Source organism: Mirounga angustirostris, unplaced genomic scaffold (assembly GCF_029215605.1).
Source record: "Mirounga angustirostris isolate CCGP_5_RB_7025 unplaced genomic scaffold, mMirAng1.0.hap1 SCAF_2, whole genome shotgun sequence".
Lineage (NCBI taxonomy): Eukaryota > Metazoa > Chordata > Mammalia > Carnivora > Phocidae > Mirounga > Mirounga angustirostris.
In genome coordinates, this window is record NW_026991710.1 from 25,184,780 (window position 1) to 25,204,472 (window position 19,693).

Consider the following 19,693-nt stretch of genomic DNA (forward strand, 5'->3'; position numbering starts at 1 on the left):
TGCACTGTGTACAAGAAAATTTTGGTCTGCATTGCGATATCCTGACACTATTAAGGTTATATGGAATATTTGATACAGATGTTTTTCAGTGAAATGTGGAAACAGTTTAAAAAAGCATATTTTGAGATGAACTTCAGAAAATAGAAAATTTATTTTTGGAAGTTTTGCTTGTGTGATATATGTAATGCTTACAAAGTTTACTTTTTACACCCACCAAGGTCTGACACTCAGCCAGTAAAACCTTTTGGACACTGCTGTGTTTAATGATGTAGCAACCCCACTAATAAAATATTTCTTATCCCGAGAACTCATCTCAAAAAACACATTTATGACTGTCAAATAATATTGAATAGTAGTTTTTCTATTAAATATGCTTTGCATGTGGAATGTGCAATCTGAGAAGAATTAAGGCAAAAGAAAAACTTGTTTTATAGCATCATTAAAGATATTATTGATGGGCTCATTAAAGACATAGAAAAGAGATACTAATTCCTTATCGCTTTCATAGTTTTAAAAATCAATTTCCTAAAGAAATATTTGCTACTTATAGTACCTTACTGTAGCTATTTGGATAAGGAGAAACAGACTTAACGTGGTTTTATATCCAATTGTCAAAGCAATTCAAGAAAATACAGGCTTGAACTTCATTACATTAAATGGCTTTTGAAAATATGTGATGCTGGTGAGCCTGAGTTACTTATTTCTTTTAACCTGAAATTTACTAAGGGGAGGGTTTATATTTATTGTGTTATTGCTTTACCTGGAGTTAGAAGAAGATTTTTGTTTTGTTTGTGGTACTTTTACCAGTTTTGTAAACAAGGACACATCTAGTTAAAATAATACTACATTTTTAAGATCGACTTAGAAACACCCACAAATAAATTTATATCTACAGAAATTTCCTTGGAAAATGATAATTTGCAGTGCAAACGTGTGTGAAGACATCTTTCTGCAGAATGTTTACTTCTTCGCTGTAATCCTAATAGGATGTTTTGTCCCGTGGCTGAATGACATTTGCATTCTAAATTGTGTAATCTTAAACTTTGGAGGGGACATATCAAGTGGCAGATTTATAGATATTTTATACAACGCCCTCATATGATCTGTGCTGCCACTTAAGCTTTATTTGGCTCATCAAATGAGGTTGGCTCTATATTCTTGAGCACTTAAGACAGCCAATATCAAGACTGTTGTGGCATCCTGTTTAAAAGGCAAAGTGATAGGCTTATAAATAAACTAATGTATGGTGTTAGACTCCTTAACAGAGCAAAGAAGTCCATATACCAAAATAGAAAACCTGCAAAGCCATCGGTATAAATCATGCAGTTTGCCAAAAGTGACTGGAAAACTTATATGTTGTTCAGTATTCAAAAGATGTGTAAAGTTTTAACCATAATAAATAGCTGAGCCAAAATGAAATAAAGGAGAATGAAACACATTCCCCTTAATGTAATTAGTAATAGTAATTGATACTCTTCATCTCTTCAATATTGCTGTCAGGGGACAAGGGATCCATTTACAAAGTTACATTCTGTTTAGACATCTGACACAATAAACAGGATCTTTTTTGTTCTGATTTTTGCTTGTACCATAAGGAGATGATTTTCTATTTTCATTTTAAAAAGATATTAACTTTAATTGTTATACAACTGCCAAAATGTATTTTCTGTGGTTAAATTTGATGTAAGATAAAATAAAATAAAGAACACAAGGTTTTGTTATAATTCCCCCCTTTGATACTGAATTTATCTAAGGAAAACCCTGAGGGATGCCATATTTTAATTCCTTATGATAGGGATTAATTAAAAATCAGAGATTTCATCTGACATAAAGGCTTCATTTTATTTATAATTTTCTTGAATTGCCTTACCATAGTTCTTTACCTGTGATACAATGGAAGTGATATCTGTTTACAGTGTTCTTCTCTTCATAAGAATTAGACATTTCAAAGTGTTGCTCCTAAATCCTGTTAATGGTTATATTGTAATAAATTAAATAGCTTTGTGGAAATAAGTTTGTAAATAATGCCCTTCCCCCTTTTTGGTTTGTTTTCACAGGGTCTAGAAATTTTCAAATCAAGCTTCTATAGTTCCTCTTTGGCAGAATCTAGATGTGTGTTGCAGAGTTGCTATATATATATATTTTTTCTTTCCTGAAAATCACACCTTAGCAAAACTGATGATGTAGCCCAGGTTTCCATAGTTCAGGCCTTTGCAGTTCAAACAAAAGCCTTTGCTCTCAACTAAATAATGTATCTAGTTGAGCAGAATGTGGATCATTGACAGCATTATTGAGATTAAGTGTCCACCTTTCCTTTGCTTGGTAAACCTGGTTTTAGTGGTTGTTCAAGTTTTGTGACTTGGAAGTACAATTGTGCTTTTGACTTGTAAAATAAAGACAGAGGCATTCTATTTTTCTACTTACTTTTTAATCGTCAGAGTTTTACTATGTGTTAAATATTTTTCAATTTTCTTAAAAATTAATATAATTCCAAAAGATTAGTAAGCATATAAAAGTATAATTACTACTTTGTTTATTATTTTTAGGTCCTGTTGAGTTTATTCATGCCATGCTGTTATTTAGATAATGCACTGGCAAGTAAAAATTTTATTGTATTTAGTAAATGGAAAGCAAAGTACTTTACTTTTGGCAAGAGTAGAGAAGATACAGCTTGAATAAACATTAATTTAAAAATCCATTTGTAGCTGATGCAGAAATACTCAAGAAAAATTCATATTAAGTCCAGTGATAGTTTCCCTTGCCTTTGGAACTGCAGAATGTAGTCTGAATAATGTTCTCTTTAATTGATCAAATTGTATTCAATATATTCATTGTATACTCAGTTAAAAAGATGGCAGAAATTATTTTTTTAAATTACTTCCAGTCTGGAAGCAAACAGATGACTTGCCATCATCTATTAGAGTTTTCAGCACTGAGAAAACTAAATGTCAATCTGTTTGTGTATATACATTACACCATACATACATACTACAGTAGAAATGCATCTTCAGAGTGATGCCAACCACAGCTTCTAGTTTCAATTTGATAAGCATAATTTCTACAATATGATTCTGCTGTGTATAACCAAAAACACTTTTAAGAGGTACAGTACATCTGCATATGGTGGAATTTCCGTTACACCTGGCCTGATATAATAGACAAGTGACTAATAACTGATGAAAGATTACATCTTTAGTCAGGAGATATGTACTAAAGCAACGTTACCTAGATCTCTGGATGTCTATGAATAAGGAAAGGGTCATCCACTGATTTGATCTACCTTGAATATATAAATTTTTATGGAAGTCCAAGTATGACAATTTGAAACTTATCTCAAACTTACCCCAAGTCAATAAATAACTTAGACATGAGACCACAGAGTCGATTTATAGATTTTAAGTAAATCATGCAGCTGGATAAATATAGCAAAATCAATCTTTCTTATTATCTTCTATTTTTGAGTAATTACATACATTATTTGTGGAAAAGTGTACACCTGGTATCTCTTTCTCCACACAAACACACAGATATATTCATATAGACCAACTATGATGCCATTAGACTTTTATTTCACTGTGATATTCATTTATAATATATGGAACATATTTGAACTTTCAACACATATGAAATTGAAAGAAGATATAATCGACCATTTAGTGTTTGTATCTAAAATCACTGGAGTCATCACATTTTAGAATTAAAAGATATCATCCAAACCAGTTCCTTCATTTTATATGAAGAGAGACTGAGGACTTTGTCTGTACCATTGGGGTGTGAATTTGGTTTTCTGCTGGTTCCTTGACTGATGCAGTGAAACTTAAGAAGTTGAGGCCTTTATGGTAAAGTAATTAGGTTGAGATCACAAGATTATTGAGGATCCAATGTGGATACAAGTCATGGAATGCAGAGGCCAGTGCTTTTGTTTTTTCTTTCTTTCTTTCTTTTTATCATACTACCTCTAGGAATAAAATTGAACTTACGTAACTTTCTCTGTATGTCTTTCAATAGAGAAAGAAATCTGCTGAGATTTACCTATGTCTGTATAACTATATATTTGGCTATGAAGACTGACTTTTTTGCAATAGAGTAGAATTCTGTTTTAGGCTGTAGTTTTTATCTGTAAATTATTGGGGAAATTATAATTCAAATTTTATAGATATTCAAAAGAGAGTAATGGTTCTTTTCCCCTATGTAAAATAGCAATTGATGACACTCATTGAAGTAACTTAACATTGTTTAGAACATATATTCAACAGGTTAATTGACAGAATTTTTAATTTTAACAGAACCGTGACAACAGATATAAGCTCCTATCTGGGATTAGTATCTCCTCAATAAAAGCATAATTTTAATTGAAATTAATAGAAGCTTTCTATACAGTGTGTATGAAAGTTTATATGCATTCTAATTGGGATAATCTTTTACCTTTTGCACCAGTATAGATAATTCTATTTGCCTTCTATGCTCCTTTACGTTTTGCCAACTTTGCAGGTGTGCTCTACCTTCGTAGCACCCTTAACACACAATCGTGAACTAAGTTTTCCTCTAAATTTGTTTTCTAGCAAATTTTTACAAAAATGTGACAGTTTTTAAATTTTTCAATTGGATTGCCTCCTTTGTTAGGCAATTAATCACTCTAGTGTATCATATCTAAATTTTATATAGTGATAAAATGCTAATGATTGAGTATATTAATTTCAAGAATAAAATTTGAACTGTTTTAAAAACTGAATATAGTGTGACAACCATTGCTTCACAATAGCTACCAATGCTATTAGATATTTTACCATCATTTCTTTTCCTGGGACAGGATGGTGGTGGAGGTTATGTTGGAAATTTAGTATAATAATTGTTTAGAGCTTTATGTTTAAGCTGTATGTAAGCAGTTTTTAGACTATAACAAGGTTCCCCATCCATTTATTTACGGTGACTCTATAGAAATAGTAAGATCTGTTCATATAGATCTTGAGTCAGCTTTACTTTTCTCTCTTATTTATTTTAAAAGCCCTTAGAATCTTTTCTAAAGCAGGGACTCTGTTTTGGAACATTACACAGTGCTTTATTTAGCATTAGTGTTGTGGGAGAAATCACATTCCAAGAAGAATTCAGCTGAAACCACTAAAACTAATCTTAATTATCACTTCTGGTGAATTAATGTTTTAAAGGCAGAATAAAGGTTTATTTTCAGGAGTTTGGTGATGTTTGTATTGAACTCTAATGCTGTGTACAAACAAAAAATCTATTAAAGCTTCTGAGTAGGATTCATCTGACAAGTTAACTTTTTTTCCCCCTGAGCATTTTTATTACTTACAAACAGATAATTTGTAAATAAAAATACTCTGCAACAAAACCTTTACCACAGCATTCTGATTGGGTATAAGACATTGGGGGATAATTCTTCCTCAGGCTTTTTTTTTTTTTTTAACCTGCATAAATCTTTATTTTCCTTCTTTCAGATGCGTCTACATCCATACATTACTGTGTTTGGCTGAATTCCACTCTAATATGATGCTCCATTATGCACCATACTCTGATGACCTTGCTACTCCGAAACCTGCTGGAGCCTGCCCTTGGCCGTGGGGTGTCAGCCAATCACTGCTTGTTTCCCTTGTTGTGCATTGGATTTTCAAGGCTTTTTTTCCCCCCTCATTTAAGGAAAAATACTTTTGGAATAAATAAACTTATAAAAGAAGCAGTATTAATAAAGAAATGTGCTACTAATGGATGTCTAAATCACCAGGGATTCCATTCTCAAAGAGGTGGTTAGCAGAAATTAAAAAAAAAAAAAAAAAAAAAAAAAAAATCCCAAGGCACATTTCAACAATATTTTTGAGATTCTAGCTTTGTGTGGACCCAGGAAAATTAAGCCTATTGAGCTTGGTCTGTAATACCTTAAATACCAACTTTTGATAAAATCCTAAGTTGATCAATATTTTTAAAGGGCTATGGAATCACAGTCTTTTCCAGGCCAGTGAGATAGTGTGTTAGAATAAAAGATAGCGTCTCCTGCTCATTCTGTGTGTATTTGTGCGTGCTCCTACACATCTATATGCAAGGACTTTGAGCAATAGTTATGAAAAGTATTGTTTGTAAAACAAATTTGAGAGAATGTTGTATTAAGCAGTTACTGCCAATGGACTGGTTTATCCTTAATCTTGAAATATTGACCAAAGAATCTGTACTAGCTAGAGAATTTTTAAGTTTTTGTTGTTAAATTCCTTAAGAAAATTTGCAATCTTTCACTTAGATTTCCTGAAGTCACTGTAGTAACATTCAGAAGGAATTTGTGGCTTCCTGCTTTTGTGGTACATTTATCTGAAGGCTATTCTATTTGATGTCAGATAACATAAATTCAGGCTGCTTCCGAGAATTCAGAATTTAGATATTGTTGAGAGAGAGAGTGGTTGAATTTTAGTTGTGTAAATAGTATTCTAGGTAAGTCAGGGAATCCACTGGATGGTCCCTCTAGCTCTCTATGTTTATATATTTGTCTCTGTTTGTTGTATGTGTTTTTGTGCCCAAACATAAGTGTTCTGTGTGTGAAGTTTGATAAATTTATAGTACATTTACCATATCATCTGCCCTACGAAGTTTTCCAAAAGTTTTAAAATACTAAGAATGCCAGATTCCTGGGATTTTTTTTTTTTTTGGTGATTTATTGTCAATATAAAAGCCCTTTAATAAAAATAAATAAATACTTGAAGAATATTGGGGCGCCTGGGTGGCTCAGTTGGTTTAGCATCCAAATCTTGGTTTTGGCTCAGGTCATGACTCTGGGTCATGAGTTGAGCCCCATGTTGGGCTCCGCGCTGGGCATGGAGCCTCCTTAGTTTCTCTCCCTCCCTCACCCTCTACCCCTCCACCACACACACACACACAACCTCTCTAAAAAACAATAATAATAAATAAATATTGGAAGAATACTAAAATGTAGAGTGATAGGAAATGTACTTTAACCCATGTAAATCTCTAATGTATATATTTCAAGATTTTTATTTTATTAGCTGTTTAATTTTGCAAAAATGACATTTTCAGAAATATTATTGAAACTGTAGTGAAATTCCTGAATAAAACCTAATTATCCTCAAGTTCTCAATTTGTTTTGAGCACAAAGACCAGTATAAGAAGCTGGTGAAAGAACAGTTACCACTTCCTGGTTCTTGAAAATGTCATGTTTCCTCATCAAAAATAGTAAACTTCCTTAGGTATACTTAAAGTGTGAATCCTGTAACAAATCATATCAATTCGAAAACAAAGTATAGAGGAAAGAAGTCCAGAATTTTGGGATAATCTAACTGCAACCACATAAAGAGGATATACATAAAAACTTTCACAAAGAACATTCTAAGGCAGCCTTTTGAAAACTTGAGTTGCAACACATTTTTGAGGCATGAATCAATTTAGTGCATCTCTACCACAATTAGAAAGATGTGAAATAAAACACAACCATTCCAAGTACATCACCCATATAGTAAGAGTAAATGTTGTGTGCAATCCTTATTTCAGTTGTGTATATGTGTTCCTGTTCTTGGTTGCCATGGAAAAAATGTGTTTTGTTGTGGAAGCAGTTGAAAAGGGTTCAGAACCACTGATGCAGTTTGTTTGGGTGAGAAACTATGGCTATTATTGGAAAAACATAATAAAGCAAAACAAAAAAATAACACTCCCAAAGATTTTAGTGTACTATTGAGCTGAATCAGAATCATCAACAGCATACCATTCCAGAAGCATTCATCAACCAGCAAAAAGCTTGAGAGAAGCCTATGATCATTTCTCTGTGTGTGTTTGTGTGTGTGTTTTAATCTTTGAACATGTCATCATTGGTTCTTATTTTGCACAAATTTCCTCTTTCTCCACCTTTCTTGCTCCCAGTCGTCATCCACCTTGGTTCTCTTGATCAGCCTCCTTTGTGATTACTGGAATTTACCATGTAGGGAGGTGCCTGGGGACAGATGGAAACAGACTGAGAACAAACTACCTGATACCCTATAAATTTCAGCATTGGGATATTTTGTTTTAAATGATAAGATAATATTTTATTTTCCATCACAAAATCTAAAGAAGAAAATGAGAATGTTAGAGACTGGTTTAATCACTTTTAACACATCTAATATCAGCACTGGTACTGGCTATGCAAAAAATAATAAAATAGAGTCTTTATCCTCATGAAATTAATATATTATAAAGAAGATTATGGAGCAGAAAATGATAGATTATATTTGCATCATGCTTCTTAAATTTCAAAGCGTTGAATGCTATGTTTGCTCATTTGCTCCTTGGAACAATCTGTGAGGAAAAGCACCATTGTTATTTCTGAGGTGAGGAAACTGAAACAAGGAACAATTTATTTATGACTGATGGAACTAGCCTAAGAACTTTATAAGTCTTTGAAGAAATACCAGGTCGGAATTCAAGTGTACTGCGAGCACTTGGGGAAAGTTGTGAAATCTGTGCTTTTGAATACAGTCTGTTTTCTGATTTATCTGGGCAAAATCACTTCAGAAGAATTCCTTAGAACATGCCCCAGGTTGTCAAACATTTTTGCAGTCATAAACTGCAATTAATACTACCAAAAACAGAACAAAAAACAAAAAGGCTGTGGGTATAATGTGCAGATCTAATTAATTAACTGGATTTGTAAACACCATATGTGATTTAAAACAAACAAACACCTTAAGAATTGAGTAAGTCACTTTAAGCCTAACTATATTTTTGAGGCTATCTCTAGAAAAATCCAAGGCCCTTAAGAAGTAAATCCACAGTTTGAAATATGTCTCTGGGAATAATTTTCAATCTATAACTTTGCAAAACACTTTTCTTGGATGTGTGTGATTTTTTTCCATTCCTTTTATAGAGATTGTATTAATTTGCTGAATCTTTAATACACAGTGCAAGGCTTTGGCATATAATTAAAACGATGGCTAGAACAAGTCTCTACATAGATAGGCAGTGCAAAAATAAGCAAGGTAGGCAAGGTATATACATGAAACTCACAGGGACTGCCTCCAAATCTGTTTGGTCTATCATGGTATTCCCAGTGCCTAGTAGAGTGCCTAACACATAGGAGACACTCATAAATATTTGTTGAACAAACAAAGGGCTTGGGCTTTGATGCTAGATATCCTGAAGGTCCTTCATATTGGATTACTGGACTATGGTATGTCCACTTTTATATCAGACTCTGAGTGTCCCAATTGTTATTTTCTTTCCCTGCTGGGTGGACTTCTCCATGATAAAAGGCTACCTGCTGGGCTGGCTAGAGTCCCTGCCTTCTCTGTGTGGGTCTGACTCTCATTTCAGTAGCAAATGAGGAATACTCTCATTTTCTCTCCTTCCTCCTTGGTGGTGGTATCAACACCAAACCCTTAAAAAAGATAAAATTAAACTATTAAGTGAATAGGCAAAGCAAATAAGGGAGGCACTTGGTCACCCAGTAGAGTTCTGATATATTCTGAAGGGGTATGAAGAAACATGCAAACTTGCTGGTTTTCAGTATTTTTCTTGTGATCCTTATTCTCATCTGGTACAGATTCTTATCTTTATCATTATCCCTTTCCTTATGGAAAAAATAGATACGTATATGTCCAAGCATAGGCATGAGTGTCTGTATTTGTCACTTTATATGTTCTTGCAGTTATTATTCATTCACTGTACCAATGCATGCTCACCGATAAAGTATAAGTTTCCATTTTTATTTTGAAAGCCCATGGTGAGCGTCACTTTTAAAGGTGAGAGCCTGGAATATCTGTAAAGAGAAACATGCACTTAGTTTACTAAGGAAAGAGGTCTAGAAGAGAGAATATGCTCTTGGAGTGATGAGCAGTGAAGTGGGAGCTGAGAAATGTCTTACAACTACTTAGTGTTGAATCAGTATGTGGTACACATGAAACTAATGTAACATTGTGTGTCAGCTCTACTCAAAAAAAAAAAAAAAAAAAAATACTCCTTAGGAGCCCATATTCTAAGGAGCACTCTTAAATTGCAAGTGCAAATTGCAAATGACTTCTGAAGGAGTTGGGTTTAGTCTTTGGCGCACCCTGGTGTAAATTGCTTTAAGCAGATAACTAGGTCAGCACCTCACAAGATCAACAGTCCTGAAGAAATGAAGATTCTGCTTAGGGCCTTAGGGGAAGGATGAGTAGCCTGCAGTAGTTTTAAAGACTAGAACTCTGTTAAGGCACCAAGTGTCTCCAACTTGAGCTAGGCATCCAGGATGTAATGAGATTATATCAGAAAAAGGAGTTTCAGGTCTGACAAAAGCAAATGTTTGTGGCCTTGAATTTTGGCCCGAGGCCCCAGTAACCATAAGAACGGTACCTGGCTTGATATGATTGCAAGATTAGTGTCAAAAACTAGTAAACACCCACTTCCTGCCATTTAGACCAGGTGTTTCGGTTTGGTTTGGGTTTTGTTTTTAGTCTGGAATATCATGTCCAACTGCTCTGTTTCCATTCATTTTCTGCTCCCATACTTTTGAGAGAAAGATAGGAACAAAGAAGTAAAAAAGGAAAAAAAGAAAAGCGCACAACCACTGCATTAGCAACATATTCACCTTCTCCCTCGCATTATTATTAGACTACTATAATTAAAAAAGTGGCCACATTATTGCCATGTAGTTGATTCTTGTCCTAATTTCATTCAATTCTCAGAAATTGAATTCTAGTAGGTCTGCACTATAGCCTAGAAACCTGAATTGTTAACACTGCCCCCTTCTCAGTTCTGATTACAGATGGTAGGTCAGGCTACAACAGTTCTGGGTGGGATCCCCTGAAATTCCTAACTTCTGTTCGATAGTTCACTTCTCGAAGGCCTCTGGTAAAATAGAAAATGAGCTGGATAAGACAATCTGAACATCTGCCTTCTTGTCCTGGTTCTGTCACTGATTGGCCAGTGTGACCTTGTGTAAGTCCTTTCGAGTCCGGAAGCCTGTGGAAACCATCCTCTGTCATTTTACGTAACAACCCCCGCTCTGAGTACATGACAGGGTTTATGGGGGGGTCACACAAAACAATTGGGGCTTTGTCAAGCATTGCCACAATTTAAGATAATATTTCTGGTCATCCATAAATTTTTCTAAGCCTTCTTAAGATGCATTTACACGTTCGGCATACTTTCACTACCCATTATATTAAAAAGTTTCTTCGTTTTGTTTTTTTTCCTTTGGGGGGGGGCATTTGTTTTAATTTGTCCTACTGCTTATTTGAAGCATCTGCTATTCTCTTTTCCTGATTCATTTCTTCAAAGTGACGCTGATCCCTGATTAAGCTGCAACAGGTGTGTCTCTGCCTACAGCAACAGGTCCTAGTTATTATCAGAAAGACTTTCGGTGCCTGTTGATGTCTCGATAGTGAAGGAGAAGAAAGAGCTCACTGCTGTAAAGCAAGTGGTTTAGGAACGGCTTGTAACAGTTTGATATCTTTTTTTTTTTTTTTAAAGTCATTTTCTTCTGATCCTTAGAGGTACTGGTTGGTCTTTTTTTTTTTTTTTAATTTTTATTTATTTATTCATGAGAGACAGAGAGAGAGAGGCAGAGGGAGAAGCAGGCTCCCTGCGGAGCCAGGAGCGGGACGTCTGGCTCGATCCCAGGACCCTGGGATCATGACCTGAGCCGAAGGCAGACGCTTAACCATCTGAGCCACCCAGGCACCCGTAACAGTTTGATATCTTATATCATCCATTTTGACACTTAAAAAATTCCATCGTTTTTTCAGTTATTTCTTCTTCCGTGCAATCTTTCCTGGGAATTTTTGTTTCACACATCATGACTAGTCTCTAAGAGCCATCAGTTACTGAGCTTTTATTCTGCGACAATCACTCTGCTAAGGGGTGTACTACATTATAGTATTTACTCCTTTCTAGCAACTCCAAGAGGCGGGTCTTATTATTATCTCCATGTGACATATGTAACTGGGGAAAAGCAAAACAGAATCTCTCCTAGATCCCATCCATCTCCATATAACAGGGTCCACTAACTCCCTATAGTCGTCTCCCCTCCAACGTACTTCTCTCACCAAATCTGAGAATTTTTATTAGTGTGGTGGTATCCCTGATAGATTTTAATTTACATATTTACATATTTAGCATAGTATCCCTGATAGATTTTAATTTACATAGGTTGCAGTATGCATTTTATTCTAGCCCACAATACCTCCTATGTATTCTTAGCAGGTTTAAAAGAGAATCAGTATCAGCTTGCTGGTGCTGCCATAGCAAAATACTAGAGACTGGATGGCTTGAGTAACAGAAGTTTATTTTCTCGCAGTTCTGAACACCGGAAGTCCCAGATCAAGGTGCTGGCAAATTTCGTTTGTGATGAAGACTCTCTTCCTGGTTGTAGGCAGCTATCTGCTCAATGTGTCCTCAAATGGCCTTCTCCCTTCCTCTTTCTAAGGACACCAGTTCTAATAGATCAGGGCCTCACCTTCTGACTTCTTTCAACCAAATTACCTCCATAAAGGCTATAGCTCCAGATCAGTCACATTGGGGTTTGGAGCCTCAGCATATGAATTTTAGGGGGATACAACTGAAGTTCATTTTTTAGCTTATTAACTCTAAATTTTATGCACATCATTGAATGCTTCCTGCAATTGTCAGCCTTCACAGGGGTTTGTGATATAAAGTAGCATCTTAGTTATTTTAATTTTGCCAACCAATAAGTGCATCTAAGTATATTAATTAATATAAAATCAATCTTTATATAAAATAGTCCAAGAAGTTTTCCACAAATGTAGGAGGTCTTTTTAAATGATGATAGTAATATGTAGTCTTACATTTCTAGGATATTTTCAGCATTAAGATCCAAAGGAAAAGCAGTAGGAGTTAAGTGGGGAAAGAGTCAGTTGACACTATAATAATGTAGGTTTAATAATCCCTCTTTTCTAAGGACAGTCTCAGTGGATTTTCATGCACAGTGGTTTAATTGGTCTGACAAAGATCCAGTGGGTCTGAGTTCTCATGGCATATGGAAACTGCCAAAATGTACTGAAGCTGGTACCATACTCTGAGTGACTCTTCACCAACTATTGATATATATGCATTCAATACACTGCATCATTACACGAATCCACGGACACATTGAGGATTTTTTTTTACTGTGCCTTTTTATTTGCTTCATAAGGTTAAAAATTCATGTGATAAAATATGTAATGAGCAGCCTAGGAACTATATATATGTCCAGTGGGATGTAGGAAGTGGTGATTTTGTTAGGGTAATACAGAGTAAACTCATCAAAAGTCAGGAAGAGGAACTCCTTCTTTTCTGCCCTTTGGTCAGAATTTCTAGGCAATGGACCATGACAGCTGAATAGACTTTTTCTAAGAATTACCTTTCTAAGCTTCTAGAGCTAATTTTACATTTGACCTCCTATATTAAAAATGGCAGATTAATCAGTTCTTTTTTTTTCAAGGAAATGACAATAATCGTGGCATCAACTTAAAGGTTTTTTTTTTTTTTTTTTTTTTAATTGCATCTGAATCTGCTTTTCGTTGCATTTAACTGTTGAACACAAGGATCGATTTTAGATACAGATGGCATGTCTATACGGCATTAGGAACAAAAGATGGTAATACCTATTTTTTCCAAACCAGTGCACATTCTATTAGGTCAGGAACATTTAATTTACTTTATTACTAAAACTTCTTGCCTTTTTCTCTAATGTTTTACCTTTAATAAGAAACTAGTGTCTGTGCGTGTACATGTATGTATAATATGTATATGCATTTATATATGTACAGACACAGAGGTGATACAGTTACCATTTCAGAGCAAACAATGAATGAGTGATTATTGTATGCCAATTATGTAATTGTGGGCAAAGCATTGTTCTAAACACTAGAGAAGCAACAACAGTGAAGACAGATAACAATCTCTCCCCATTGAAATTCCATTTCAGCGGGGTAATGCATAAATAATAATAGCTAAACTTATATTACATGCCATATCCTATGCACTGGTCAACATATTTTACTTATATTAACTCATTAAATAGGTACAACTACCCTGTGAAATAGAGCTAATTATCATTAGTTTGTAGATGTGGCAAGTGATGCACAGCAGGGTTGAGTAATTGCTCATGATCAACACAATTTGTAAAGTGGCCGAGCAGAGGGTCAAATACAGGGGCCACACCCTCAACCACTGTGTATATGCGAAGTGGACAGAACATGTCTAATTTATAGTCAACTAGTTCTAGGAGAATGAAATTGGATTCACGTATTTCTCTTAAAGGCTTCAGTGATGTTTCAACTGTCCTATCTTAATATCTTTTATACTCTGTTCTTGAAATTAGGGCACTCAGTCCAATTTTTTTTTAATAGTACCATCGTAAACCTTAATCAAAGTTAAAATCAAAAGATGGGAAGGTAGATTTTAGACTAGTAGGCACTTCCTCCTTCTACCCACTCTCTGCTCTTGGGAACACCTCATTAATATGTTTTCCTTTTTTGTCATTTACCTTAGTATTCTTTACTTCACTCAGTATTCACATAGTCTGTTATGTATATTATTAATACAAGTAAGAAACATAAATTCATTATTTTTATAAATTGCCATTTTATTTAGGATAGGAAATGCCTTTTTATAGAGAATAAAAGTTTACCTAGAAGATTTTTAAAACATACATTTTATTTACCTTTTACCAGAAAGAAAATACATGTTTTTCTTTTTGTTTTCTGGTTTTTGGTTTCTAAATATTCACAACATTTGAAAGAAAGCAAAGTAATAGTGAATTCCTTATAAAAATTTTTTTTGTAATTTATTCTGGTTTTCCTCAAATTAGTTGCTCATTATTAAACATTCAATTAAAATGTGACCTGTATCATGTCATAGTTTTCCTCTTAAAATATAATATTATTCTATTTCTTTATGAGACATGTTTTCAGTCCCCTAAAATGTGAATGAGTACAACCAAAGCCCATTTGAAATACATTCCTTATAAAAATAATGATTTACTAATTTTTTGCTATGACAGCATTTTCTTAATGTGTTGATGACACTTTTTATTATACAATGTTTATTCAACTGAATAAATGTCTCTGAACATGTACCTTTGTAATACAACTCTGGGTTCTGTTATGTAGTAATTTTGTATCTTATGCTCTGAAATGATCTTTGTATACTACTGGAATGATTTAAACTTTTTAAGCTTTAAAACTATTGAATCAAATTGTTGAGGTGGTTGTTTCCACCCTCCACTTAAAAATTTGTAGAATTTTGTTTCATTAATAATAGGTATTCAAAATATTGCCAGCATTGCAGTTATTTCCAACTAATGGAAAGAAAGTAGGATAAAATGGTAAGGAATCCACCTCCTCTCCTCCGGGCCTTACTTGAATTCTTACGGAACCCAACAGACCACCTCTTTAACATTCTCTTAAAAGTTTCACTCCCGTTTGGAAACAACCATCTTAAAGCCAAACTACTCTGGAAATTAGTCATTGTTTATTATTGGCTTACTAAATGCAGGCATCTTTAATATATTCTAAAATGACTACATCAGTACAGTATAAGTAAAGTAGATACCGTTTGGTTTGAGCTGGAAAGCTGTTTCAGATTTAGCGTCTGAATATGGGCAATCAGTTATGAAATCTGTAAACATCAATGTAGATATTGGTACACTTTCAGGGAGGGAAAACAGAAGGAAAAAAAGTGTGTTTTGCATAACCACATTACAAGAACCTAGTGAAATTCTGCGTATATTATTATCACTCTAAAAAGTGATTCCTGGATACACCTTGTGAGTTGTGTTGTTTTTTCTATTCACATAGGTAAGTGGGGATTGTGTTGAATATTCAGTAATAAATAGCATGAATACCTACTTTAAACAGTAAGCAAGTAATAATAATGCGTGCTTATGTATCCTTGAGAATTCGCTGCTATGAATTTTGAACTTTTTGATTTTTTTTTTTTTTTTTGTAAAACAAGACAGTTGTTGCTACAGCACGAGGCAGGGACTCCTAATGGCAAAGAAACATTTATAATCATGTAACTGCTCTGTTTAAGCCTGAGAAGTTGTTTAATGAAGACCTTTGTTTTCCTGTATGTTTATGCTTTTAAATATTACATATAATATTGTTTGCTAATCATTAGAGGATGTGACATCCTTAAGGGACGTAAAGTGTCCCCACTGTGTCACATTACAGTTGACAGTGGATGTGCAATATGAAGGAAGAACAGATATGGCTTATAAAATAAATTCACTCGTACATAGTACTTTTATCATCTGTATAAATATGTCTGTCTGCCTTTCTCTTCTCTACATCAGCAATGCTCAGTTCTACATTTCAGACCACAGAGCCTCCGTGCAAAGAAAAGGACAGTGATTTGTGTGAAGCCTACACAAAGGAAATCCAGCCACATTTCTAGTCCTCAATTATTGTGTCCTGCATGCTTGTGCAACTTACCTTGTGTTCACAGTTGACCTGTGTGGTGCTTTTTGGATTTGTAGCATTAGTAAGAGCGCTGCCATTTGAGTTGTGAATTTAGTTTTGCTTTTGTTAAGCGTCAGAAAGAAAGAAACTATTCATCACATTCTGCTTCCTATAAAGAGATGTTGAAATGCAGAAAGATCCTCACATCTAAAAGCATGCCTTACCATACAATATGCCTCTGCATTAGTAGCTACAATCTGGCTGAGAGGCAGATGCAGGTTTTATAAGATTTATTTTGGTCTTAATCTCTGAAGTGGAGTAGATCACTCAACTTTTCTTTATCTCATGTTTCTAACTTATTTGTCTCTTCATGGGAAAGGTAAGAAGCTGTAAAAATCAAACAGTGAATCATTGGCTATTGGATGAATGTAATTTTTATTACATATTATGGTAAACAATCTTTGGGGAGGATGGAGGGAGATTAAGCAAAAATGAAGTGATGGTGCTAAAAACTGCAGCCAACATATTTTCTTAGAAGAATTAGTGTTGTTGTTTTTTTTAAGAGTATCTTCTTATCAAATATAAGCGTTATGTTGTCATTTTATTCCTAGCACTCATCTGCAAGAGAATTGAAGACATATTATTTTATCACTTTTAGTAAAAGCAAAAAATGTCTTATTGAAGACAGGAAAAGAAACATACTTCAGAACTGGAGAGGAAAGTCTCAAGTTACAAAAAGAAAAATAAAAGGAGGGTTTTGTTCAAGGGGCCAAAAAATTATTTGGCTGATATTTTTTTTTTTTTCTCATTTAAGCTGGTTTCTTACTGGGGCTGTTTTTTTGAATAGTTGAAAAAAATGGGTGGGGGGGAAGTTTTTCATCAAAGGCAAAAGATAGTAAAAAATAAAAGTACTAAGGGAATACAGATAGGAAGCTGTATCTTTTCTGTACTTTCATGATTGCCTACATTGCCCCCCTAAACTTATAATTGAAAAGCTCTGAAAAAAATTTCAAGCTTTGAGGAAAGTGCTAGAGGGTAAAAGATAACATTCTGTGATCCTTCAACCCTCCATTCTCTCAATCTCTCTCTTTCACACACACACAGGAGTGCACGTTTGCATACCCTCACAAAGTCAAACTATTTTGTTTTTAAATTAGTCACACATTTATCTTTGCAAACTAATAATAATAATCAGTTCAGTGAGCATGAAATTTTGGAGGCATACTGGCATTTTTGAAAGCTGCTTTTAGAAAACTTATTAACCATCTCACTAGGTTTCAAGTTGTGGAGGGAGATTGCTAGAATAATGATAGTGAAGCGGACATTCTGCGTTCGACAGTCTCCTAGAAGACACTGGACTATAGGCAATCCTTGTCTCCCTCGATCCTTCAGGATCCTCTACAGCAGAGTCAGTTTAAGATATCTGAGGTGTTGCTCTTTTCTTTCCGCAGTGGCATCCTGTAAGCTTTTACACTTGCTCTATCTTCATTTTTCCCGCCAAGCAGGCTGAGTTTTCTCACTGTCTCAGAGGAAGTCAGATGTCAGTGAGTACCAAGCGGAGAAGTGATAAGAATATTTTAAACACTGAATTTTTTTTTTTTTTTTAATTTTTGTATCTCAGTCACACTGAGAAAGCTACAAAGGACTAACAAATTTGGGATTTCCAATATGCCTTGATGGCGTAACTACAAATTATTAAAAGCAAAGGTAGAACTCAAAGTTTGCCTAAGATGTGTTCCTACCAACCTATATGATCCTGAATCAGGAAAGACCTTAAGTAAGACAACTGGAGGTTACGTGTCCAAGTGAGTCTTCTTCATTCATTTATTTAATGCCCGATTATTGATGTCCCATTGTATTTGGAATGTAAGGCAGAGGCTCAGAGTCTTGTGGAGAAGACAGACTGGCAAAGGAATAATTATACTGTAGTATGGTTAAGGGTTATGAGAGGAGCTATACGTACCCTGGGAAGGATTTAGTGATTCCTAGGGAGGCTGGCAATTGACAATTACCACACAAGGAAGTTATAATGTGGCTTTAATTTATTTCTTCTGTATCAGTCTTGCAACCTTGGCCATAGGGCATTAACTATTCTCATTGGATCGGAATTGGAATGTATTTTCTCCACACCCCATCCTCCTTTACATTTCAACAGGTTTTTGCTTTTTATGCATCTCTAATGGATTTTTTTCTTTGACTGTTAAAATTAGAACCACTTAATGAGCAATTCAGTTAGCCTCACTGCTTTTTAGCCATTCTGTGATTTTGACCAAAAACTGAACTTATTCACTATAACTGTTCACTCTGAATCCTTCACACTTGGCTCTGAATGACTTTTAGTAATTTGCTGATGTCAAATCACCTTCAAATGGGAACTATTACTATCATTGAAGAGATTGAAAGAAAAGAGACACAGGCTGCCAGGCGATTTCCAAGAGGAGTTATATAGATGCTTTTAATCACAGCAACATTACTGGAATATTTACACCCTCTCCAGGCAACTTTGAAAAATACAGCAACTCATCTGAGTCATAAGTTATATTTTCCTAAAAATAGTCATGTAAGCTTGTATTTTTATATCTTGTATTTGTTTTATGCATTGATTATCAAAAGTGTTATAGCCCTGGGGTTTCCCAAGAAAAATCATAATGATTTTTTTTTTTTTTACAATTTCTAATTATTTTTAGGTCCTTTTCATTTCTTCTAGTGCTCTCCTTCTCCCCTGAGCACATATCATGTCTTCTGTTAACACTGGTACTTGTTATCAGCTGGCTTTCAGATGGTCCTGTGTAAGTGACTGGTCGATGACAGCTTTTAAGATGTTTCCTCTCCAAGTTATATTTCTATTCTGGAGGATTCTGGATGAACAAAAAGCCTGATGTGAGACTTTCTCATGAAAGGAATCATATGAGACGCTATCCAGAACACAGAGGAAAACATTTGGAAACAAAACAACCCTGGTTGAATTTCCTCCTATCATTCTTGATCCCTTGATCTCTTAAAGATGTCACTTCACAACAGACCTCTGGTTTTGTGTCCAGGTGGCGGTAAGGTATCCCTTGTTTAGTCCGATGCCACTAGATCACTCAGGGTCGAATTACTCCATATATACTACATATATACACACACACATACGTGTATATACATATATGTACTGAGTTCACATAAATATAAATATGAACATAAACATAAATATATGCACATACACAATTTTTTCCTCTAAAGAAATAATAGTCTCTTTTAAAATCCTAGGGTAAATTTTGGTCTGCAAGCACCACACCTCCAGGAGGTAATAGAGACTAATAACCCTAACTTAGATGATAATT

At 34.6% G+C, this 19,693-nt stretch overlaps 1 protein-coding gene across 16 annotated transcripts in view; it reads left to right on the plus strand.

Moving 5' to 3' along the window:
* Window positions 1-19,693, plus strand: part of PCDH7 (protocadherin 7) — a 417,735-nt gene that overhangs the window by 6,068 nt on the left and 391,974 nt on the right. The window contains exon 2 of one of the 16 annotated variants that reach the window (XM_045881355.3): window positions 5,457-18,631. The exons of the other annotated variants lie outside the window; for them this stretch is intronic. Within the exon in view, the coding sequence (XP_045737311.1) occupies window positions 5,457-5,492 (36 nt within the window). The 3' untranslated portion in view covers window positions 5,493-18,631. Of the gene's footprint in view, window positions 1-5,456; window positions 18,632-19,693 lie in introns of those variants that run through there. 16 annotated transcript variants of the gene reach the window in all.